The sequence below is a fragment of the Erithacus rubecula genome (genome assembly GCF_903797595.1).
Source record: "Erithacus rubecula genome assembly, chromosome: 5".
NCBI lineage: Eukaryota > Metazoa > Chordata > Aves > Passeriformes > Muscicapidae > Erithacus > Erithacus rubecula.
The window spans coordinates 47568734-47588518 of NC_136687.1; the positions used below are offsets into that span (position 1 = coordinate 47568734).

General features: G+C 38.5%; 1 protein-coding gene across 1 annotated transcript in view; it reads right to left on the reverse strand.

Annotated features, from left to right (window-relative positions):
- Window positions 1-19785, reverse strand: part of BANK1 (B cell scaffold protein with ankyrin repeats 1) — a 129664-nt gene that overhangs the window by 19478 nt on the left and 90401 nt on the right. Inside the window, exons 9-10 of the mRNA XM_079307266.1 lie at window positions 2387-2483; window positions 581-871 (exon numbers count right to left, since the gene is read on the reverse strand). Of these exons, the coding sequence (XP_079163392.1) occupies window positions 581-871; window positions 2387-2483 (388 nt within the window). The remainder of the gene's footprint in view (window positions 1-580; window positions 872-2386; window positions 2484-19785) is intronic.

A 19785-nucleotide genomic window follows, 5' to 3' on the forward strand; every position in this document is an offset into this window, starting at 1 on the left:
CAGAATTTCTGCCTTTCTTTTCAATCTGCAATATAACTTTTTACTTCTAAGTAACTACAAAATTGGCTAAGATGTAGAAAGATACTATTACTTCTCTTTGCATGGCCACTTTCTATTAATTCTACCTGTGAAACTTCAAGTAGTATATGAAATATAATATAATCAAATATTAGCATATTAAATCACAATAGCATTTAATGTTTTAAAATGGCAAATAAGGAAGTCAACTTGAAAAAGAAATCCAGACTTCATCTTTGTTTCAAGCCTCTCTTGTAAATCCAGTGCACCATGCACTATTTGGCAGCTCTTTGAGATAGGCAGAGTGAGGAAAAGCTGAACCCAGCAGCCCATACCACAATATTACCTGACAAACCTGGTCATGAGTATTTTGATGCAGCAAAGGTCACATGCAGATGCTTGTTTTGCAGAATTAGGGCCTCATATGCATAAGCTTGCTTTGTAGCATTAGGGCCATCCTGCCCAGCTACTGCTAGAAGTGATCAAACCAATCTCTACAGCACTACACTGTCTGCCCTTGCACATGTTTGTATCCAGGGTTATTTTCCTGCCAGGACTGTACCTTGTGATGAATTATGCAGATTGTCCTGTCTCTGGATGCCAGGCAGATTTCGAGGGGGAGGAGGGGGCGGCCTCTTGCAGACAAAGCAATCTCTCCTCCTCTCTTTGAGCTCATTCCCTACATTGACATACAAACTGCCAGGACTGTTGTGAAGGCTGTATGAATCCTCCTCCTCTTCAGATTCTGTCTCCTCTCTGCTGTCTATCAGGTCATCCTTCTTTTCCTCATCCACCTTGCCTTCTTGTTGGCATCTCGATCCAACTGCATATTGATCTCTTGAGTTCTGCTTCACTTTTAATATTAAAGAAAGCATTATTTCATTTAAAAATTGCCATCTGGAAACATTTCTTGTTTCAAGGATTCCTACAGAAGCAACACAATGGCTAATAAAACTTTAATAAACTGATACAGCAGGAAAGCTGTCAAATTCATACCATCAGTGAAGAGCTTTTTAAATATTTACTAAATCAACAGTGGAAGTTTTCATTGTATCTTGCTACTCTGATACACATCATCTTCGTGTGTGCAATGTTAAACTTTTCTAGAGCAGCTGTCAGAATGAAATCATACACATTTTCCCTGCCTCCAGAATTTCTATTACCTGACTTTCAAAGCAGCACAGTGCAAACATTTTGCAAAATAAAACTGTAGCTCACATATTTGTGTTACTGCTTTTTGCACAAGCAGCATACAAGGGATTTGGGTGCTAATTTCAATCTCTTTACAATGAAATAGACATTGTCCATAGGAGACATGACTGTAAACCTGTGGAAACAGAGCTCTTCTGTCTCCAGTGACCCACAGACCAAGAACAAAGTGGAGGGATGTGAAAGTGCACATTTTAATCACAACATACAGCATCAAAATTTTAGCAGCCAACCTCAGTAATGTAACAGAGCAAACTACACAAGCTGTCAGCAGACTTTACTGAGCCCTTGAAGTAGGCTTCCATTCTGAGTTATCCTTTGGTGATGCTTGCCTCTCACCACTGTTTCAAATGGGTGTTATGGCATTTATCTGGACAATGTGGTACAATTCTTGCTATTTTTCCAGGTGTTTACCCTGAGGTGTTCCCATATACAATGTGACAGAGACAGTGAAAATTTTATCAGAGCAAAACTGCTTTTTTTACAGTGTCTGTCATCTATCTCTATGTGCTAAACCAGGCAGTTTGAACTTAGCAAGTAAGAAACATCTTTTTCATATGTATGAGACAGTTGAAAAAATAAAATTGTCAACAAGATAAAAAGAGGACTAAATTTAGTCTCACAGATCCATGATACTGTAAGATATATGTAAAATATATGCCACTGGTAAATGCAAACAAACAACTTTGCAGTTTTCAAGGGGAATGCATACGATCACACAGATCACCAACAGGCTTGTCACCAATTGTGCCTGGAAGTAGGAATATCAAGCTGCAAAATGTCAATTATCTGTGCCTCCACATAGGACTTGACTGCACCTGTAGGCAGTGCCTCCCCTTTTATGAAGGTTCTTCTCTGAGAGCTTGGAGAATTCAGCAGTTTTCTACGTTCAGAGTGGAGATCACAAATTTCCAGAGTTTAAAAGAAGGGGTGGTTGCACTGAGGTCTCTCTTACTGAACAAGAACTTTATTATCCCAACTGAATCCTACAATTACCTTCTCCTTTAGGACATCTGTCCTCCCTGGAAGTTGCAGTAAGGTGGAAATTGAAAGTGTTAGAGTAACTTGCCATCTCTGCCCATGAACTCATTCACTTGACACAGCACATGATACATCCATTAGATCAGTACCAACAAAGCTGTCTAACAACATGACTCACCCATGGCTGGTGGAGTTTCTGAGCCTAACATAAGCTCATAAGTGTTGCTGTCTTCCACTTCCTCCTTGCAATTAGTGAAATCACTTGCTGCATAATTCTACAAAGAAAAACAAAGGAAAATATTTATTTGAGTAGCATCATCTCCTGCCTTTACATTTTGCTGTTGATATGATATACAACATTCTGCTAGGAGGAAAGTGAAGACAGAAACATTATGCATTTGCAGCTATGTAGTGGTAAACACACTGCAGGCAAAAGGAATGAGTATCTCTGAATACAGTGAAGGGACACAATATTCTGACACCAAACACCAAGTTTGCACAGCCAGGATTTAAGCTCATTGACCTTTCCCTTTCCCTAGCACTTTGCTTGGATGTCCAGACAGTTCCCAACTCTGCTTCCAGCTGTGAAGCACTCGAAGATTAAGAAAAAGATCAGCAAGAAAAAAACATGAAGTCCGTGGGGCATGACTGAAGAGCTCTAGGTGCAAGAAATCTCTGGGGAGCTCGTTGCAAACAGCAGTTTGTACCAAAAGCCACGTGTGTGTTGAAAAGCCAGAAATGGGACTGCAAAACATGTTTGGAGTTCTGCCTCAGTGAGCAGATGTGGCACAGTGGTGGTGTGTTCTCTAGAAAGCTCTTATGGTCACACGGTGCTATGCAAAATTAGCCCAAGGAGGGTCAGAACAAAATGCTCTCTAAAACATTATCAGTGTGTTTCTCCAAGCTGAAGAGGTGCAAACTTCTGCTCACCAGTAAAAAGCAAGCCTGTAACACAACTACAGGCAGTTCTGCTGTCTAGAATATAAAACACATTTGTTAATCGCCGATTTTCAGAAACAACTGGAATTTCAAACAGTGTTCGTCTTCTTAAGAAACCCTTGATTCTCATGTAAGTGTGATATGAAACTATCCTCTATAGACACAGTGGAGCCCTCAATAACTAATTAGGAGTTTTGAATCACAGAATGTTAACTCCAGGGATTTAAACACACCAGCCCCAAAGCAGGAGGGGATACAGCATGGTCCATATATCATCCAGACTGCAAAATTAATTACAAATAGAATAGTGGAGAGTGAATTCAAGAGGAAAAACTGATAAGCAGTTACACCCTTCTGCATGGCACAGAAAATGATTCTCAGGAGCTCATGCTGGACTCTCAAGAAGTTTGTTCCAAGTATCCTGCTGCCTCCTGGCACCCACAGCCAATGCCCAGGGACAGAGCTCTCACTGCATTAAAGAGGAAAATATTTTGAGAAACAGCAGGTTTTTCTGGGGAACTGAGAATACCTTCTTCCCTGCTGCTGTTTTACATAGCCATCTCCTGAATACCAGTCTGAAGACACTGCAACCACCAGACTGTGCAACAGGTGCCTCCCTGGTTTGCTTTGCTGCTTTACAAACACACCTGGATCATTACATAGATATACTCATCTCCAACAACAAAGGATTTATCTCTGCCTCCTGCATCCATACAATGTGTGCATCAGAGAGAGAATATTGTTTTTCTTGAAATTCCCTATTATTTATGTAGTTCCTTTATGCTACACAGGAACAGAATACCTCTAAAAACCCCCAGTTAGGGCTTTTCAGAGGATTTATTTTCAAAAGATTTAGGCCTGCATGTGCATATGGGATTAAAAATGGGCTTTGACATGTTTCCTGTGAAGAGAAGATGTTTGTACAAAAAATCAAGCAAGGAGAGATACATTATGCTATGACACTGTGGTAGCACATCCAGGAAATCCCTTCAAGGTGAAATCTGAATGTTTCAGAAGACTGAAGGTCAGCTATCCTGCAAGCTTATAGCTGCTCCTCTGATAATGCTGAGTCGTAGGGAATTCAGACGTAATTCAGAAGTTTAACCACTAACTACAATTTCAAAAAGTCTCCTGGACCTGTGAGACACAGAAAGCTGAACAGATGGAAACAGTCTTTAACTGAGTATGTTTACACTAGAAAAAAATTCTGTATTATGAATAAATTATTGACAGAAATCTCCTCTGACACTGGGTATGTTGACACTGTGCAGCTGAAAATCGTGCAGTGTCTCCAAAGGCAGTGGAAAATGCCCTTATTTCAGAATGCAAAGCAACAAAACTAAATTGGAATAATGCCATGGCTCAGCTTGCAAACCTTGCCACGATGCCCTGAATGAATGCCTGTTGCTTTGTAAGTTTGAAGTGTCTTTTATAGGGGCTGGGTCATGTACCTTGAATGTAGTAGCATAGCTGAACTTCCAAGTCATTTGAGCCTGTTGGGCTGAAAATGAATCTTTGATTTATTCTAGAGATTCTTGTGGTTGTCAAGTCACCTTCCAAAGGAAGAGGGAGAATTAGCTTGGAAAACTGGATACCAGCACTACCAAAAAAAAAAAAAAAAAAGAAAAAAAAAAAAAAAAAAGTTGTTGCTCTTAGCACAAAACTGCTCTCAACAGACTATGGAAAAGAGCTCTGAATGTTTGAAAGTAGTTTATGAGTTAGCAAAATAATTTCCTTACCTCAGGATGCACCAGGAATGCTGGCAAGCATCAAAAGTCCTCTGAGAAACTGAAATTGTTTCGAGTCCTAAGATTAAATGCCACCTCTCAATGTCAAAATGTAGATACCTAATTTTCTTTCACTTATGTATCTGAATTGTCTTGATTAACTGACTTTCAAAAAGGTAAAGTTTTTTAATAGCTGTAAAGCTGTTCCTCTTATACAAAGCCTGAACTGATTTATCACAGTACCTTACTCAGGAATTCATTAGGAAAATTATTATAACCATCTTGTCAGCATTTTTTACAATGCTTTTCTGAAGAGCCATCTTTCTAAGGCACATTTTTGAAAGATTTTCTCTTTGTTAAACGGAGACAGTCATCCATGCTGGCAATGGCTGACACCATTTAAATTAAGTACATTTACCTTATTGTAGAGTGAGGAGTGAAACATTAAAGAATTCAGAGGAATCTAAACCAACAGTGATGTTGGATCAAGCTATAGCAAGAGTGAGAAGCATCAGGACATCAGCATTTAATTTATAAACAGTTACAAACTAATGTATCAATCACAACTCACATTAGCCTTAAAGTGTAAGATATAAATGAACATATCCAAAATATATCCATACCTTATATTTCTAGAAACAAAGTAAGAACTTCTGATTTATGTAGGGCAATTTGATCTTCCTGTGGATTCTAGGGCATTTCCAGCTGCCTGCTGGATAGATTTCAGGTTGCAAGTAGACATCCCAAAAATACCCTCCAGTCACACTAAGGCCCATTCTTCCAAGGCTGAGACAAATCTGGTTGCCTGATTTGTTTATAACATGTCACCACAACATTCCTTCTTATCCCACTCCCAACATTCAAAGTTTGCAGTTCTGCCAAGAGACGCGTTGCTCAGTTGTCTGTCTCCCACTGCTCTGTAGCTCAGCAATTCAGAGCAGAGGACAACTAAGCCATGGCTGTCTTACAGGCACACTTTTGGGCATTCCCTTCCATTAATCAACAAAATAACTCCAGTCACCTGGAGTTAAACCTGTGTTGATCACCAGGAATCACCAATTTTTACCATGTGACTTCCTTGAGATGCACCAGCCTGAAAGATTCCAGTGGCTGCCCTCTCCCTCTGCTGATCTTGAGCCCTGATCCTCCTGGGATTTTGAGAAACAAGTTGTCAAATGTTGGCTAAAGCTACCATAGTCTATATGGGCTTGCTAGAAAGGCTGCAAGAGCATGTAGAGCCCAGATCCAAGTACAGCAGTGCTTTTAAAAGTATCTGATACCAACTAAGCAGGTATATGGATGTCTATGACTTTGGAGTCAGGGCATCCTAAAGAAAGTAAGTATCTTCTCTAAATATCATTAGAGAAGAAAACCAAGAGGAGATGGTCTCATTTGCACTTTTTCTTTCAGCACCTTTTGTTTCATTTTTTCTCTTCAGTGCACATCTCAAAGAGGCAAACAGTCCTTTCTGAAAAGTAAAATCAACAGCTTTGAAAGCCTAGAAGTTGGTGTGAACTGCGAACACTTCAAAATTTCATGTGACTGTATTAAGAGTGTGCCCACTCATAAATCATGACACTGGATCATGGACTTGGAAGGAATTTGAAAAATCTTTCTATTATTTAAATTGCTAATAGGGTACCAAATAGTACAAGAAGCAGGATGACACTAATTAATAAGCCTTTCCATTTTCACAATGAACTGTTGAAAAATACCCTTATAAAAACATTTCTTATTACTTCTGATTTCTTGTTAGCTCAATTTCATTTTGTGCCTTGGTCTTTCTCACAGTATTCTTAAGAGTCTATGCTACAATTCTATCCTGACTCTAGTAACCTGATACAGCTTCTACTTCCTGTGGACTTTCTTCTCCTACTTGGGGCTGCTCTCTTGCTAATCTTTCAACCTTTCCTTCACAATGAGGTAAGTATGCACTTGGATATAATTTTTATAAAAATAATATGCTGCTATTATGTTGTTATTTTCCATTCCTGCCATAGAAACTAGATACAATAACATATCTTGATTGCTCTCACCAAGGTTACCCTGTCTGGACAACTTCAACGATTTCCTCTTATTTATTTACACAGAAAAGAGCCCTCTAGCCATTTCCTTCACTTAAAATGTCAAAACCTTATCAATGCATTTAAAAACTTGTTGGATAATGTCTCCTGCTGTGTTCCTTTCCAAGCAGATGCTGGTGACCTGGACCTCAGCAAAAGCCTACATGCTGGTACACAAACACACTGAAATGTCCCCCCACTGGGAGTGAATCTAAGCACAGAATAAAACGGGATGTAAATAGGGTAATTCATTTCAAGACCTCAAGACAGAAGAAACTGTCATCCATGGCTGGATGTTTCCTCCATTTCTTTGTCACAGGAGTACCAGATTTGCTTTCTAATGTTCTTGCTTTCAGAGAAACTGGACTGAAACATAGCAATTGGATTTTATTTTCCCCAGCCCCAGGTGATTTGCTCATACCACTCCTCAGACCTGCCAGCACTGTCTGCTTAGACTCTCAGTGCAGCAACTGAAGCAAGAGGGATATATTTCCATTTGGCATCTATCTTGACAGCTTTTGCTCCTTTTCTCTCCCCCTCACTGTGGTGTAGCCTGCACTATGCCCATTATCAGTGCCCTGCCACAGCTTTCCAGAATGCAGAGGTGAGAACTAGTACACTGCAGGAAACATTTTCCATTTGCACTCACAGTTTTTCATGAAATTCAAGCAGGTAATTTGGCAAACACTTATCTTTCATTCAGTTCCAACTGCATCCCTGAGCCCAGTGACCAGCTTTCTGGTTATAAAAATTTTTCTAACTTTCAAGTCTGCATTAATTACTAATATTCACATATTCTACAATATAAAATATTCATCAAAGTACTCAAAGTGTTTAAGTATTTATGACTCATTTTTGCCAGGATCCTGTATGAGCACCTGGAGAAATGACTGAAAAAGTGAGCTTCATAAAACTGATTGCATGCATGAAGACAGCTCCAACATTGTTGTTCATTAGCTTTATTAATGTCAAACACCTTCACTACTCTATTAGCTTGCTTGATAACTCAGGCTTGCAAAAAAAAAAGAGAAAACCCTAAAGAATAAGGACAATGAAACATTCAATACAGTGTTATAATCCAAGACAAAAACCTATTTGGTTGTAAAGCTGGGCAGGTGGGAAGAACAGTGGTGGAAAGAAGCTTTCCTGCACATGTTCTGCCATTCAATACTGAATACTGAAACAGGCTGTGGTTTAAAGCAGTGTGAGCTGCACAGCCCAGGGGCTGAATCCAGCCATTGAAACACTTGAACTCACCCTCCTGACCTAAGCAAGACCTGTCTTAGAAAAAGCCAAGAACAGCATATATTATCCTTCCAGCCAGAACTGCTGCTGCTTGCTCCCCATGGTCAGAGCAAGCTGATGTGCAATGCAGTCTGCCCTCTCAGGAAGCACAGCTGAGCCAGCCCTGTACCCCACCCTGCTGCCCAGCTCAGCCCTCAGCTTTGCTCCCTGCCTCACCTCAGGTGAGAACAGAGCCCCAGCCCCACAGCACACCCTGCACACATCCCAGGCTGTGCCCAGGAGCTGCACATGCAGCAGCGCTGACAGAGATCCAGACTCCCAGAAATTAATCAGAAGACTCTTCCCTGCTCTACTTATTTACAGGAAAAGTGTGAGGGCATTAGAAGTCCCTGGGACTTTTCTCACTGATGACTTTCAGTGTTATGTTTCCCACCATTTCCCTTCAGTTTACTGTGCCCTATTGATGCCTTGCAGTATCAATACCAGATGTCAGAACTCACAGTGTCACTAACACCCATCAGCCAGCTGACTTAAAACTGTGTGCCATGCAAGTTAGACCACAAACAGAACAGGTATTTAACATCAGGAACTGCTTTTGAATAAAGCTGCTCATTCTAGGAACAAAAAGCAATGACTGACCTGCTACTCAGAATGGCTTCTGAGAGTAGCAGGCAATCATAACTTATTGCAAACCCCTCATGCCTTCATCATACAGCTGCTTACACCATGTGGCTTTTCATACATCTAATAGATGTCTGGAGATAATAAATACAGCAGGGTTCTTGAATCTCCCCTTTTGCCTTTGACATACATCCGTACATTAGGCCTTTAACTCCCAACACTTTTAAGTGTTTAAGGTCAGGATGGAAAGGGCTTTAAGCAACAGAATCTAGTGGAAAATACTCCTGCCCATGGTAGGTGGGGTTGTCTAGATGATCTTTAAAGTTCGCTTCTGTTTCTACTTGAGCAAGACACAACATTTTTGAATCCTTCAAAGGCACATTCCTGCTGTGTAAAACTGCAGCATTATCATTCCCAGATTTCTTTTTTGGGGTCGTGTGTGCATAATTGCTTCATTTATCTGTATGGGTTTAAGTTTAACCCAACACTTTCTACTTTTTTTTCATGTTAATTCAGATCAGGCGTTTCACATGATCTAGTGGTCAAGCATACTTATGTGCTGATTACACTAATCCTAACAAATGAGAAAATTAAAACCACATAGTAAATAAGGTACAAAACCAACCAAGGACATAGAATGACAGTAAAAATAATACTGTGACATTCACAGTAATTTGTAAAATTCCCTCTGTGTAAAATTTGTCAGAAGTCTAAACTGCTACCATGTTTTCTGCAATACCAAAAGATAACAAAATACTAGCTCCCATTCCACTATGCTAAGGGTACATGAAATGTACATAACTACCAAAGATAGATTACATAGAATACATGAGAAATAAAATGCTCCACTGTCAAAATCTAATGATTTTGTTATCAGTCTGGAGCAAATGTATGACTGAAACAAATGATTTGTACTATATTAAGAAACTAAACTAATTAAAACATCAATGAATGCCCAACCTTGGGCTCAGAAATTTTAATAACAGCAAAAAGGAATTGTTTAATTTGAAATTATCTATTATAATCTTAAATAATTTCCTTCTGGGCTCCCTTATTAAACCATTTCATTCAAATGTCTGCTTTAACTTCATTAGAAGCAGATCTACTGCCAGGATTTCTGAACTGATCCCTAATTGCAACATTATTTTGTGCAATTTCACACTTACTTTGTATGCCTGTCTATCAAATCATAGCAAACTTTCTGCAACTTTTTAAACTCCTGCTTTTCACTGAGTTTCTGAGAAAAAAACCCCAAACTCTCTCTATGTAGGAATTCACACCCACTGTGAAACAAATATACAAAAGGACCCAGAGTTAAGTAAAGGCTTGGTGTGTTGGTAACTGTTTAGTTGCTATTATACAGCCTTCATGACTATGGCTGTGAGAGAGGAACATTTACTGCAAGAGAAACAAAAGGAGCCTTCTAATCACACAACTAAATTTACTGGCATATACAAAAATGTGGTTTTTAAAATCAAATTGCTGCAGTCTCCATTTGAAGAATTTGTGCTCACTTTCTCTCTTCTGTGCATTTATACTGTTCTCTAATCTAGCTACTGAGTATCAAGGGATTTTTCTTCCGAACATTCAAAAATAAAATTTCTCCTCAGACTCATTTTAGCTCATTTCTCCTTTAATGACAATTCTTGTTACTTCACTTTTCACACACCCACACAATTTTTTGAAAGACTTTCAAATCTTGTAGAGTACTGATTCTGCTGAACAAAATATCCTCTGCTGTTTGACAGGCTGTGTAATCACTGCAAACTCCACAAAAGCACTCCCATCTCTCACACAGGTTAATTTTTCAATCTAGCAGGGTAAGAATTTTTTTCTTGCTTTTCTGATTTTTTTTCCTGGGCAAAGCAATAACCAGTCTCCAGAGAGCTTCTCTTCCACTTGGTGACTGTGATTACACTGTTTGAACTCTCAGGGTAGTTACTAAATTACCACTCCCTTAGCAGATCCTGCCGCAGCAGAGGGAAAGAATCACAGAATCATTTAAGTTGGAAAAGACCTCCAAGACCATCAAGTCCAACCACAACCCTAACACTGCTAAGTCCCACTGGGCCTGGCCCCAAGAGCTGTGGCAGCTTGTGGGACCAAAACCTGAACCAGCTGCACTCCTCTGCCAAGCCAGTAGCTGCTGACCATCTGTCTGTTGAACTTCACAGTTATTCATTTTCCCTCCACTTATTTCTTTAATGCCTGGGAGAATTGGCTTTACATCTGAGATCAGTTCATTAAAATACTAATTTCAAGCAGCAATTTTCTGCTGGTGAGCACTGCCTGTGGAACCAGCAGTAGCACTGATACACTCAGCTGCAGGAGAGTTCATAGATGCTCAGGTCCCTGGAAGTGGAAGAAGAGGTTGAAGATTGACTGACTGACAGAAAATACAACAGAATTTTTCCATTTACATTTTGTACATGTTGTACAAAAAGAAACAATTGTACATAGCTGTTTATTTCAGCTTTTTCCAACCCCCCTCCTAGATGGCACATATGAAAGCCATTATTTAATCCAAAACTCAAAACAAGAAAAAGTAACTGGCTCTGAAAATCTCTTCGATTCTCTTAGCAAATTATATAAGCAGGTAGGAATTTTGCCTTTGTAAAGCATTATGATGTTTTGGACAATACCTTCTAGGAATGTGAAATGTTTCAAAAACTGCAAAGTAACAGCTAGACAGAAACACACCTGAAAGTGTAATGGGCAAATGGAAGAGCATCACTTGTGGAAAGCTTAAGATTAGCACAAAAGAACAGTTAATGCTTAAGTAAGAAGAGTAAAAAAAGGCATTTAGCAAGGTTTTGGGCTCCTGAAAGAATCAGTGACTATCTGGAAGGAAAGGAGGAGGATGCAGAAGGCTTTGAGTACATTCACTGAATGTGCTGACAGCCCAGGCAACTTTCAGCTCCTTTTCATGTAATGAGGAAAACATGGTCTGGCTGAGGAAATGAACATTCAGTATTGTTTGTTTCAAAGGCCTGTGCTCCAGATTACTGATAAGGATGTCATGAGCTGGACTCTAAGACAGTTGCAGAGACGCTTCTGGCAGAACATTTATGATTTATCACTGGTCTCAGGCTTCCCAGCATCAACACACCATCATTTCTTATTTTCCACCCTGCAGAGTGCTACCCTAACATGTAAGCAGCTGCTGTATTTTGCATGAGAACTACATTTTAGGTGCCAAGAGTCACAGTATTGTCATTTGAACTCAAGTCACAGAAATTTCTAAGTTTTCTGGTGACTTCTGAGATTCTGCTCTTCTGTGCTGAATCTTGGCAAATGCTCAGAATTTATTCTTCTTTTACTGAAACTAGCAGGAGTTTTGTTCTATCTAGGCAACTTTAAAAAATATATTAAATTAAAGGGGAATAGGGTAAAGTATCTAAATCTGAAATACCATGGTATTTCTAGAATACATTCCACAGACATGTGCTAACAATAGTCAGTTTTCAGATACAGGTTTTTACTGAGGTTCTGAAAATCTTTGCATTCCTAAACAATAGCTAAGCTAAAGAATGAGAAAAGCAGTTGAAATACCAGTTATTACCTGTACTGTATTCAACTATGTCTATTAAAAACATAGGCTATAGATAAAACCAGCAAAAATTATCTAGTGAAGCACTTCTGTGGGAAAACACTGCTAACACATTTGGTAAAATCAGGCACTTTATAATTAAAAAGACCAGGAAAAATGTAAAAGGCAAACATAAGGAACGTAAAAAAAATAAGTGAACCTTTTCCCTCTGAAACAGGTATCATGTAAATTACACCTCTAGTCAATCAGATAAATAATTAGCCTCTGCAGAATTTAGTCTTCAAATCCAAGTAAGATCATTCTCTTATTTTTGCTTGACTCTAAATTGATCTAAAGCATGCATTTGCTTTCAGATTCAACTATTATAAATTTGCAAATAGTACTCAGTCATTCTGCATTATTCTTTCAGTTCAGGTACATCTTGCAATTTATTAACTGAAGGATGGCAATACTGTAATTAAAGTAAAAGAAAGAAAATAAGAAAACAGATTCTGTCCAAGAGTCAATCTTTTTTTTTCCTAAAACAGTTGATAATTTTTTGACTCTATAAGAAAGTCTGAGGGCTTGGTGACAGCCAGCCAACTACTTTGACAACTCTGGACATTAATTTAAATGAAAACTCTTCTCTCTCTCCCAAAAAGACAATCTATGCACTTGGTCAGTGACCTCTACACTACGGTGTTCAGACAAGGTGCTTTTAAGGTGCTTTGTTGATTTCACATATTTCAGTGACAGCTGGTTTTATTTGATGGCTGTATATTTACTATATCCAAACTGCATCTGCTGTCTCAGAAAACAGCTAAAAGAGACAGAAATCCAATCTAATTTGGGTCTATTTTGCATACAGCACACAAGCAATATGAAGTTCATCTTCCTGGCTTCTACATACCCTCTGATAATCCAGACCCTGAAACAGAGGAAAGAAGGTAGCATTAGAGAAAAAGAATGCCAAGCTTCTTCTAATAAGTCCAACAAAAGTACTTGCAATTCAGCAAAATCAAATTCTTTTCAATAATCTGTTATGTAATATAAAGTTACCTTGTGTTTCACCTGAATATTTCCATGGTAGATCTAGTCACAGAACAAATAGGGTTGAAAGAGACCTTAAAGATTATCCCCCTTGCTGTGGGCAGGGACTCCTTCCTCCTAGATCAGGAAACCTGCTGTGGTATGGGGTGTCTGCTCCTAGACAAGACCATCCTACTTGACCTGTGGTTGTCCCCCTCTTTCCATCTTCACCACAGCCTGATTTCAACTGTACCTGCTTTCCATGTAATTCCCCAAAGCAGATAAATTAGCACATTCAGCATTGTATTATCTCAGAATTTTACATGAACAAATATGGGTTGGACAACACAATGCACTGAATTGTGTGTTATGTATCATAAAATCTGTCTCACCTGAGCAAAGGCTAAACAAATACAAGTGTTTTGCATAAATCCAAAAGAAATATATTCCCTGACTGATGACTCAAATACAATTAGTGGCTTCTTGGAGAAGACAAATGCGTACCTGCTGAAAGCCATAAAAATCACTTTTGATGGTATGACATGCATTGAGACCTACTTCTGCTTCAAGAGAGACATAAAGGCAAATAACTATATAATTTCTGATGTATGTAATTTCTGTTCAAAAAGGTAATAGCTTTTCTTCTCAATTTAGGTTGGGGGGAGTCAATCAAACTGGAGTAATCAGGCTGCTTCTATGCTAGTAACATCAGTATTGGGAAATGCTTAGCAAGCACAGCTCACTAAAGATGTATTTGACAGCCATTGTAATGGCATCTGCTACAAGATTATAACTTGACATGAATACACATCTCAGGTATTACCTTTTCAGTGAGCACTTTCAGTTCTCAAGAAAAGAAAGAAGGAGCAAGTGACAAAAAGAGGCAAGGTGGAAAAGGATTAAAGCATGAGAGAAAAACAGCAAAGTAACCTACATCTGGCATTCAGTGTGGTTTCCACCAGAATCATGTTCTTATTTAATGCCAGCAGTGTTTGTCTACTGCAATTACATGCTCAGTCCATTACACGTTTCTAATCCAGAGTCAAGATTCAGAAGTGTAGTTACTGAGGTTTAGCATGTACAGCAGTGGGCCAAGCTGTGCATTATGCAGACACACCTGCTGCATTAGAGAAAAACGAGATGCTAATGAAGCTGGGATGTAATGCATTAGTGGACTGGGCTTTTTTCCTGCTTCCATCTTTCTTTCAGACACCTTGTAGCCACTACTATCAATAATAGCACACTGTATAACAGAAAAGCAATTTAAGCAAGCTGAAGTATTGGAGATACTATTAAGCAATTGGATTCTACCTTTTCACTTTCATTTTTTAAGAGAATTTGTGGGTTTTTTTCCTAATAGGACATCCCCTTCATCTACTCTGCTCTCAGCACCAGACAGAAAGCAGCTATTGAGTGTAAAGACTGGGTAACTTTACAAGAACTTGGAAGATGAAAGGACCCAGGCAGCAGATGGAAGAAGAGTTACAGCCAGTTACAAAAGGAATTTCATTTTATTCTTTCCCCTGAGCCTCTGCTAGTCATGCTGTGCACACTCTGCTGCTTGTGCATGCTGGGCAACACTCTTGGGGAAGATCTTCATATGTACTAAAATTCCTGTCAGCCTCAAAGTGACTGTGACATTTTCCACGAAGCTCTACCACCTAGTTTTATTTTCCTAAATATCTGTAGCAGTGTAGGAACAATGCCTGAATCTAAAGATCTATACAATGCACCTATAAATATGATTCTGTGGAGGAAAAAAAAAGTTACAAATGGACTACTGCCATAAACTATCACTTGAAGGTCACTTGTCACAACTGACCTCCTATTAAATGTGGTTACCCTGACAAGAAGGAATAAAAAAAAAATTAAAAAAGATAGAGATAGCACTGTATTTATTACCTGCTGCCCATAGCACTGGTATTGTTTTTCAATTGACTGTTTAGTGCCCTATCTTATCCTTTTGTTTCTCTGTTACAGTATAAATTCCCTTTTGTGGAAATTTAATAAGACATCTAAACTCAGCCATGCAATTCCTGTGATGGGAAAATCTTGGATATTCACATTTCACTGAACAAACTCACAGTATGTGTAAATTCATGCTGCAGTGAGTGATGCTGAGGATGTTTAGAAATTGGATTTATTGTGGATTAATTTTAAAATAATCTTTAATGCTGAAAAGAGGCTATTGTCACAGCAGGCAGTTGGGGAACAGCGAGCGAACTTTGATGGTTAAGGAGGAATGAGTGAGCAGTGTGAATAGGAAAGCTTAAAATTCAATATGTTTTGAAATTCAAAAGCTTTAGTGAAAACATAAAGAAGAGACAATGCTATTGCAGGGGAATTACAGTTTAAATAATATGAAAACCAGCAAAACCCAAATGTATTTCACATTGGGATTTCCATTGCTGCCTAAAATGCTTGAGAGGTTTGTATTTTCTTGAGTGCTGAGGAACCCAAGAATAAAAATAATAGTACTTTTTTTTGCTTTGTTTTGAGACCTAAGAGTCAAGAAAAATACAAAAGACCAAATGTCTTGCTTTAACAAACTGGTTAAAAATACCTAAACATTCCTGAAAAATAGGAAGTCAGATCAGAAATTAATATGAAACCTGCAATTTTCAGGCCGTCTGGACTTCATCATCAAGGTAGTCAGGACAGACTGACAGAAGAGAGAGGTACAGACTGGGAGACAAACAAGGACCTTGGGGCCTGAGTCATGAATTCATTGACTTGCTGCAGTGTGGAAGAGCAGGCCCTGGCTAACTCATGCTGAACTAGTGAGCAGCAAACGCCAGCCAGGAATAGAGATTATCAGTACAGAGGATTCAGGCTTTGACCCTTGGTCACACCTGCAGTTAGTTCAGTGTTCCATGGGCAATTTGTTCACACTTCTTACCCTGGGGTGGCTGAGAATATTGCACTTGTGTTTCTTGTACTTTAGGAGAGTTTAGGTTAATAAAGGAAAACAAGCTCACAAGTACTGAGCACACCCCAGCTATTTAATTTCTTCACTATCAATTCTAATGGGATGTCTTCCCTTCAGAACATCAGGTTCTGCAGTCATACAGAGGCTTTATATGACTGATGCAATGGAAATACCAAAAGAGTAACTTAAATTTTGACACTTTAGTAAAAGCCATTTTGCTAATGATGACAGTAATTTGGCACACCTGGAAGAAAGGAGAAAAGCACTGACATTCAAACAGATTCTCTTGCTTGGGAAGTTCTTCCCAAGATCTGTACATGACTCATAACCTGCCAGCATGCTTCAAAAAGCAAATCATAGAATGGGACTCTATAGCCCAAGGGACACACACCTCACATCATTTTCCCTTCCCATTAGAGAAGGCAAAGTTGGAAAATATTAATAAAATAATACCTCTCTCCTGCACAGCTTTGGAAACAATGGAGTCCTCTGTGACCTACGTTTGTCTGTGATGTGAGTGAACAGAAGAGGCAATAAAATGTTTAAGAGAAGGATGAGAGAACAGATGAACACAGGGTACCAAACTCAGTGTCTACCAACAAATGATTCAACATAAGAGACTGAACAGAGGTTTTTATACTTCAGCAGTCCTCCATTGTAGAAACTCATGATGGTTATTTACTGAGTCAATTAAAATCTTAACACATGAATGACAACCTTGTAACAAGGCATTGAAGTTTCTAGGGAAAGTAAGTTTTAGTACTTAAGACTACTTTTACATTGTAGTACACCAAGGAAATTGCCAAAGTTAACACAAAAGACTCATCTAAGATGGAAAAGAAATGTTACCTGAAGAGATTATTTAAGGAAATATGATGGTGTTCTTCATAATAACCCACATCTTCACACTATAGCAACTATGACTCTTCAGCCTGATTCAGTGAAATACACACTTTAGAAGCTTTAAGGACAGCTTTTATTTACATTCTTATATTCTACTTCATCTTGCTCTACATGTTCAGCTGTTGAACTAGTCAGGGCATTTAGATCTTCCTTCTTCATCAGTTTAACTTTTTGATTGCCTTACCTAATAAAACACTGTCAATGTTCAAGAAGCAAATGTACAGTTTAGAACAAAAAATATGCAACATCCAAATTCCTTTTGAAAACGTAATAAAAAATAAGAGTAAACTAGAGCTCTGCAAAACTCCAAATATTGGCATAAAAAAGGTTTGGAGAGAGGCTCTTCTGCCTCCAAACAGCTTGAGAAGCTTAAACAAATAATTTGTCCTCCTAGTTTTCAATGCTGAATTGTGTATCCCAAAACTCACACCCAAGCTATGCAGCCATTGAGTGGAAATGGAGGCAAATAACAGGAGAAACCTATTAAATTCAACAGAAAGGAATTTTAGGGAATGAGCTCTCTCATGTTTAATGCCTTGAAGGTCTCTTATCTAATCAAAATACCAGAATATCCTTTACTAGTCTAGTAGATTTTAAGGCAATGTCCTATATAGTCAAAACAGAAAAACTGGCCAGAGAAATACTTCAGGTAAACCTCTTGTTTCACAAAGCATCTAGCAAGGATGCTAGTCTCTCAAAGACATTGTATTTTTCATTGTAATTTTCTGTCAAATCAATCTTTGTGAATATAGATCCCACAACCTGAAATATTGTACATAGTCTAAAATAACATACAGAATGTATTAATGCACTGCAATTACAGAAGTTCATCTGTGTCATCACATCTTGTGGAATACCAGTCACAGAAAAGTCTCTGTGGGGTGTATATGAACAGGCTTTCACTGAAATACAAGATAAAAATATTTCAATAAACCTAATTCTCTTCTATATTCAGTAGTAAAGCTGTCACTGTCATCAACTGATGCAATGTTTTAAGTATAGGAGTCAATATGCAACAGGCATTTTTAAAAAACAAAAAAAAAACGAAAAAAAGCAAAAAAATGGAAAATGGAAAAATAGGAAAAAAGAAAACAAGAAAAAAAAATAGAAAAGAAAAAAATAGAAAAATCCACCAAAACCAGAGGAAATGAAACAGAGAGACAAAAAGGAGAACCATTAAATAGAGAAAGAATGCAATTTATAAAGCAAGAATGAATCACATTCAAACCAAGCTGTGTTGCTTTTCAACATGGAAGTTAGAATATTATGCTTTCTCTTCAGGCAGTCTTAAGAGAAGATAGCCCTCAAACCTCAAATCTGGCAAGTTAGACAGTTCGTGCTCCTCATATGAAAAGAGAACATGTTTGTACACATATAGGATATTTATGACACCACTTGTGGCGTCTCTGGCTGAAGGGAAATGGTTCCATACTTTGAAAATGTAGTAATTCCTTAAACATCAGTGGAGCAGCACAACCATCTCCAGTCCTTCACACTTAGCAGACCAAGTTGAAGACAAGCTTTTTGTTTCTTTTGTGGGATTCAAAACAAAACAAACCAAAAAACAAACCATTGAGAGTGTCTGGAGATAGCTGCTGTGACTCTTGAGAAAGAGCTGGAAGCACCAGAAATGAGAAAATCCTGTGGGAGCTCTAGTGAGCAGCAGAGGAGCCATCCTGATGTACTGAGTTTGTTGCAGAAGAACAATTCTGTGCACACAAAATAAAAGGTAGCAGCAGATATTCCATGACCAACAAAAAGAGCAGTGGTATAAAAACCAGGAGGCAGCTTCCTACAAATAGAGAGAAGTACACAAGCCATGCCACAACGCCCACTGAAGCAAACCAATTTTGCACACAGAACTGATGCCATTTTTATCTCCTGTCAACCACAAACATCACCACTTAAACTTCCTCTTCCAAAACCAAGAATTAGCATTGGAAAATTGCTTCAGTGGTGAAGAAAAGAATGCTGTCTTCTCTTCAGACTCACAATGTGGACAGCATCTCCCTGCATTTTTATCACTGCAGATATTTAAAAAACAGTTCTGGTAAATACAGAGAGAAAATGATTTTTTTTCTTCTCCTATAATATTTAAGATTATTTTTTTAAAAAGCTGAAACTGAAATGCATGGTATTGAAATGCCCCAAAACTTAATAAACCAAAGAAGATCAAATTCTGCTCCTTTTCTGAAAAGCAGAGCTCTTAGCTGTTTATACAAGGTGCTATATGGTCTCAATTATATCCTATGCCAGAGAGGCACATCTTTGCTTTGGTGGTCCCCAATGTCTAGGCTGCTAGATTTAATCTCTTAGATCCCTACAAAACCTCCAGTTTCTTTCTCTGGTGCTCTTGCTTGGTAGAGACTGGTTATTACACCTTTCCCAGGACAGCAGTGTGAGGGCTGTAGGATTATCCTGTAATTCATTAGGCATTAATTTGTCACAAGCTCCAACCTTCAACATAAGGAGACAATTTAAAGTTCATACAATCTCTGAATTTTTCAAGGTGTCTAGACTCTTTACCTAATGAAGTAATATTAAAAAAAAAATTACAAATATCTGTGAAACAACAGATGCTCACATGCCCTA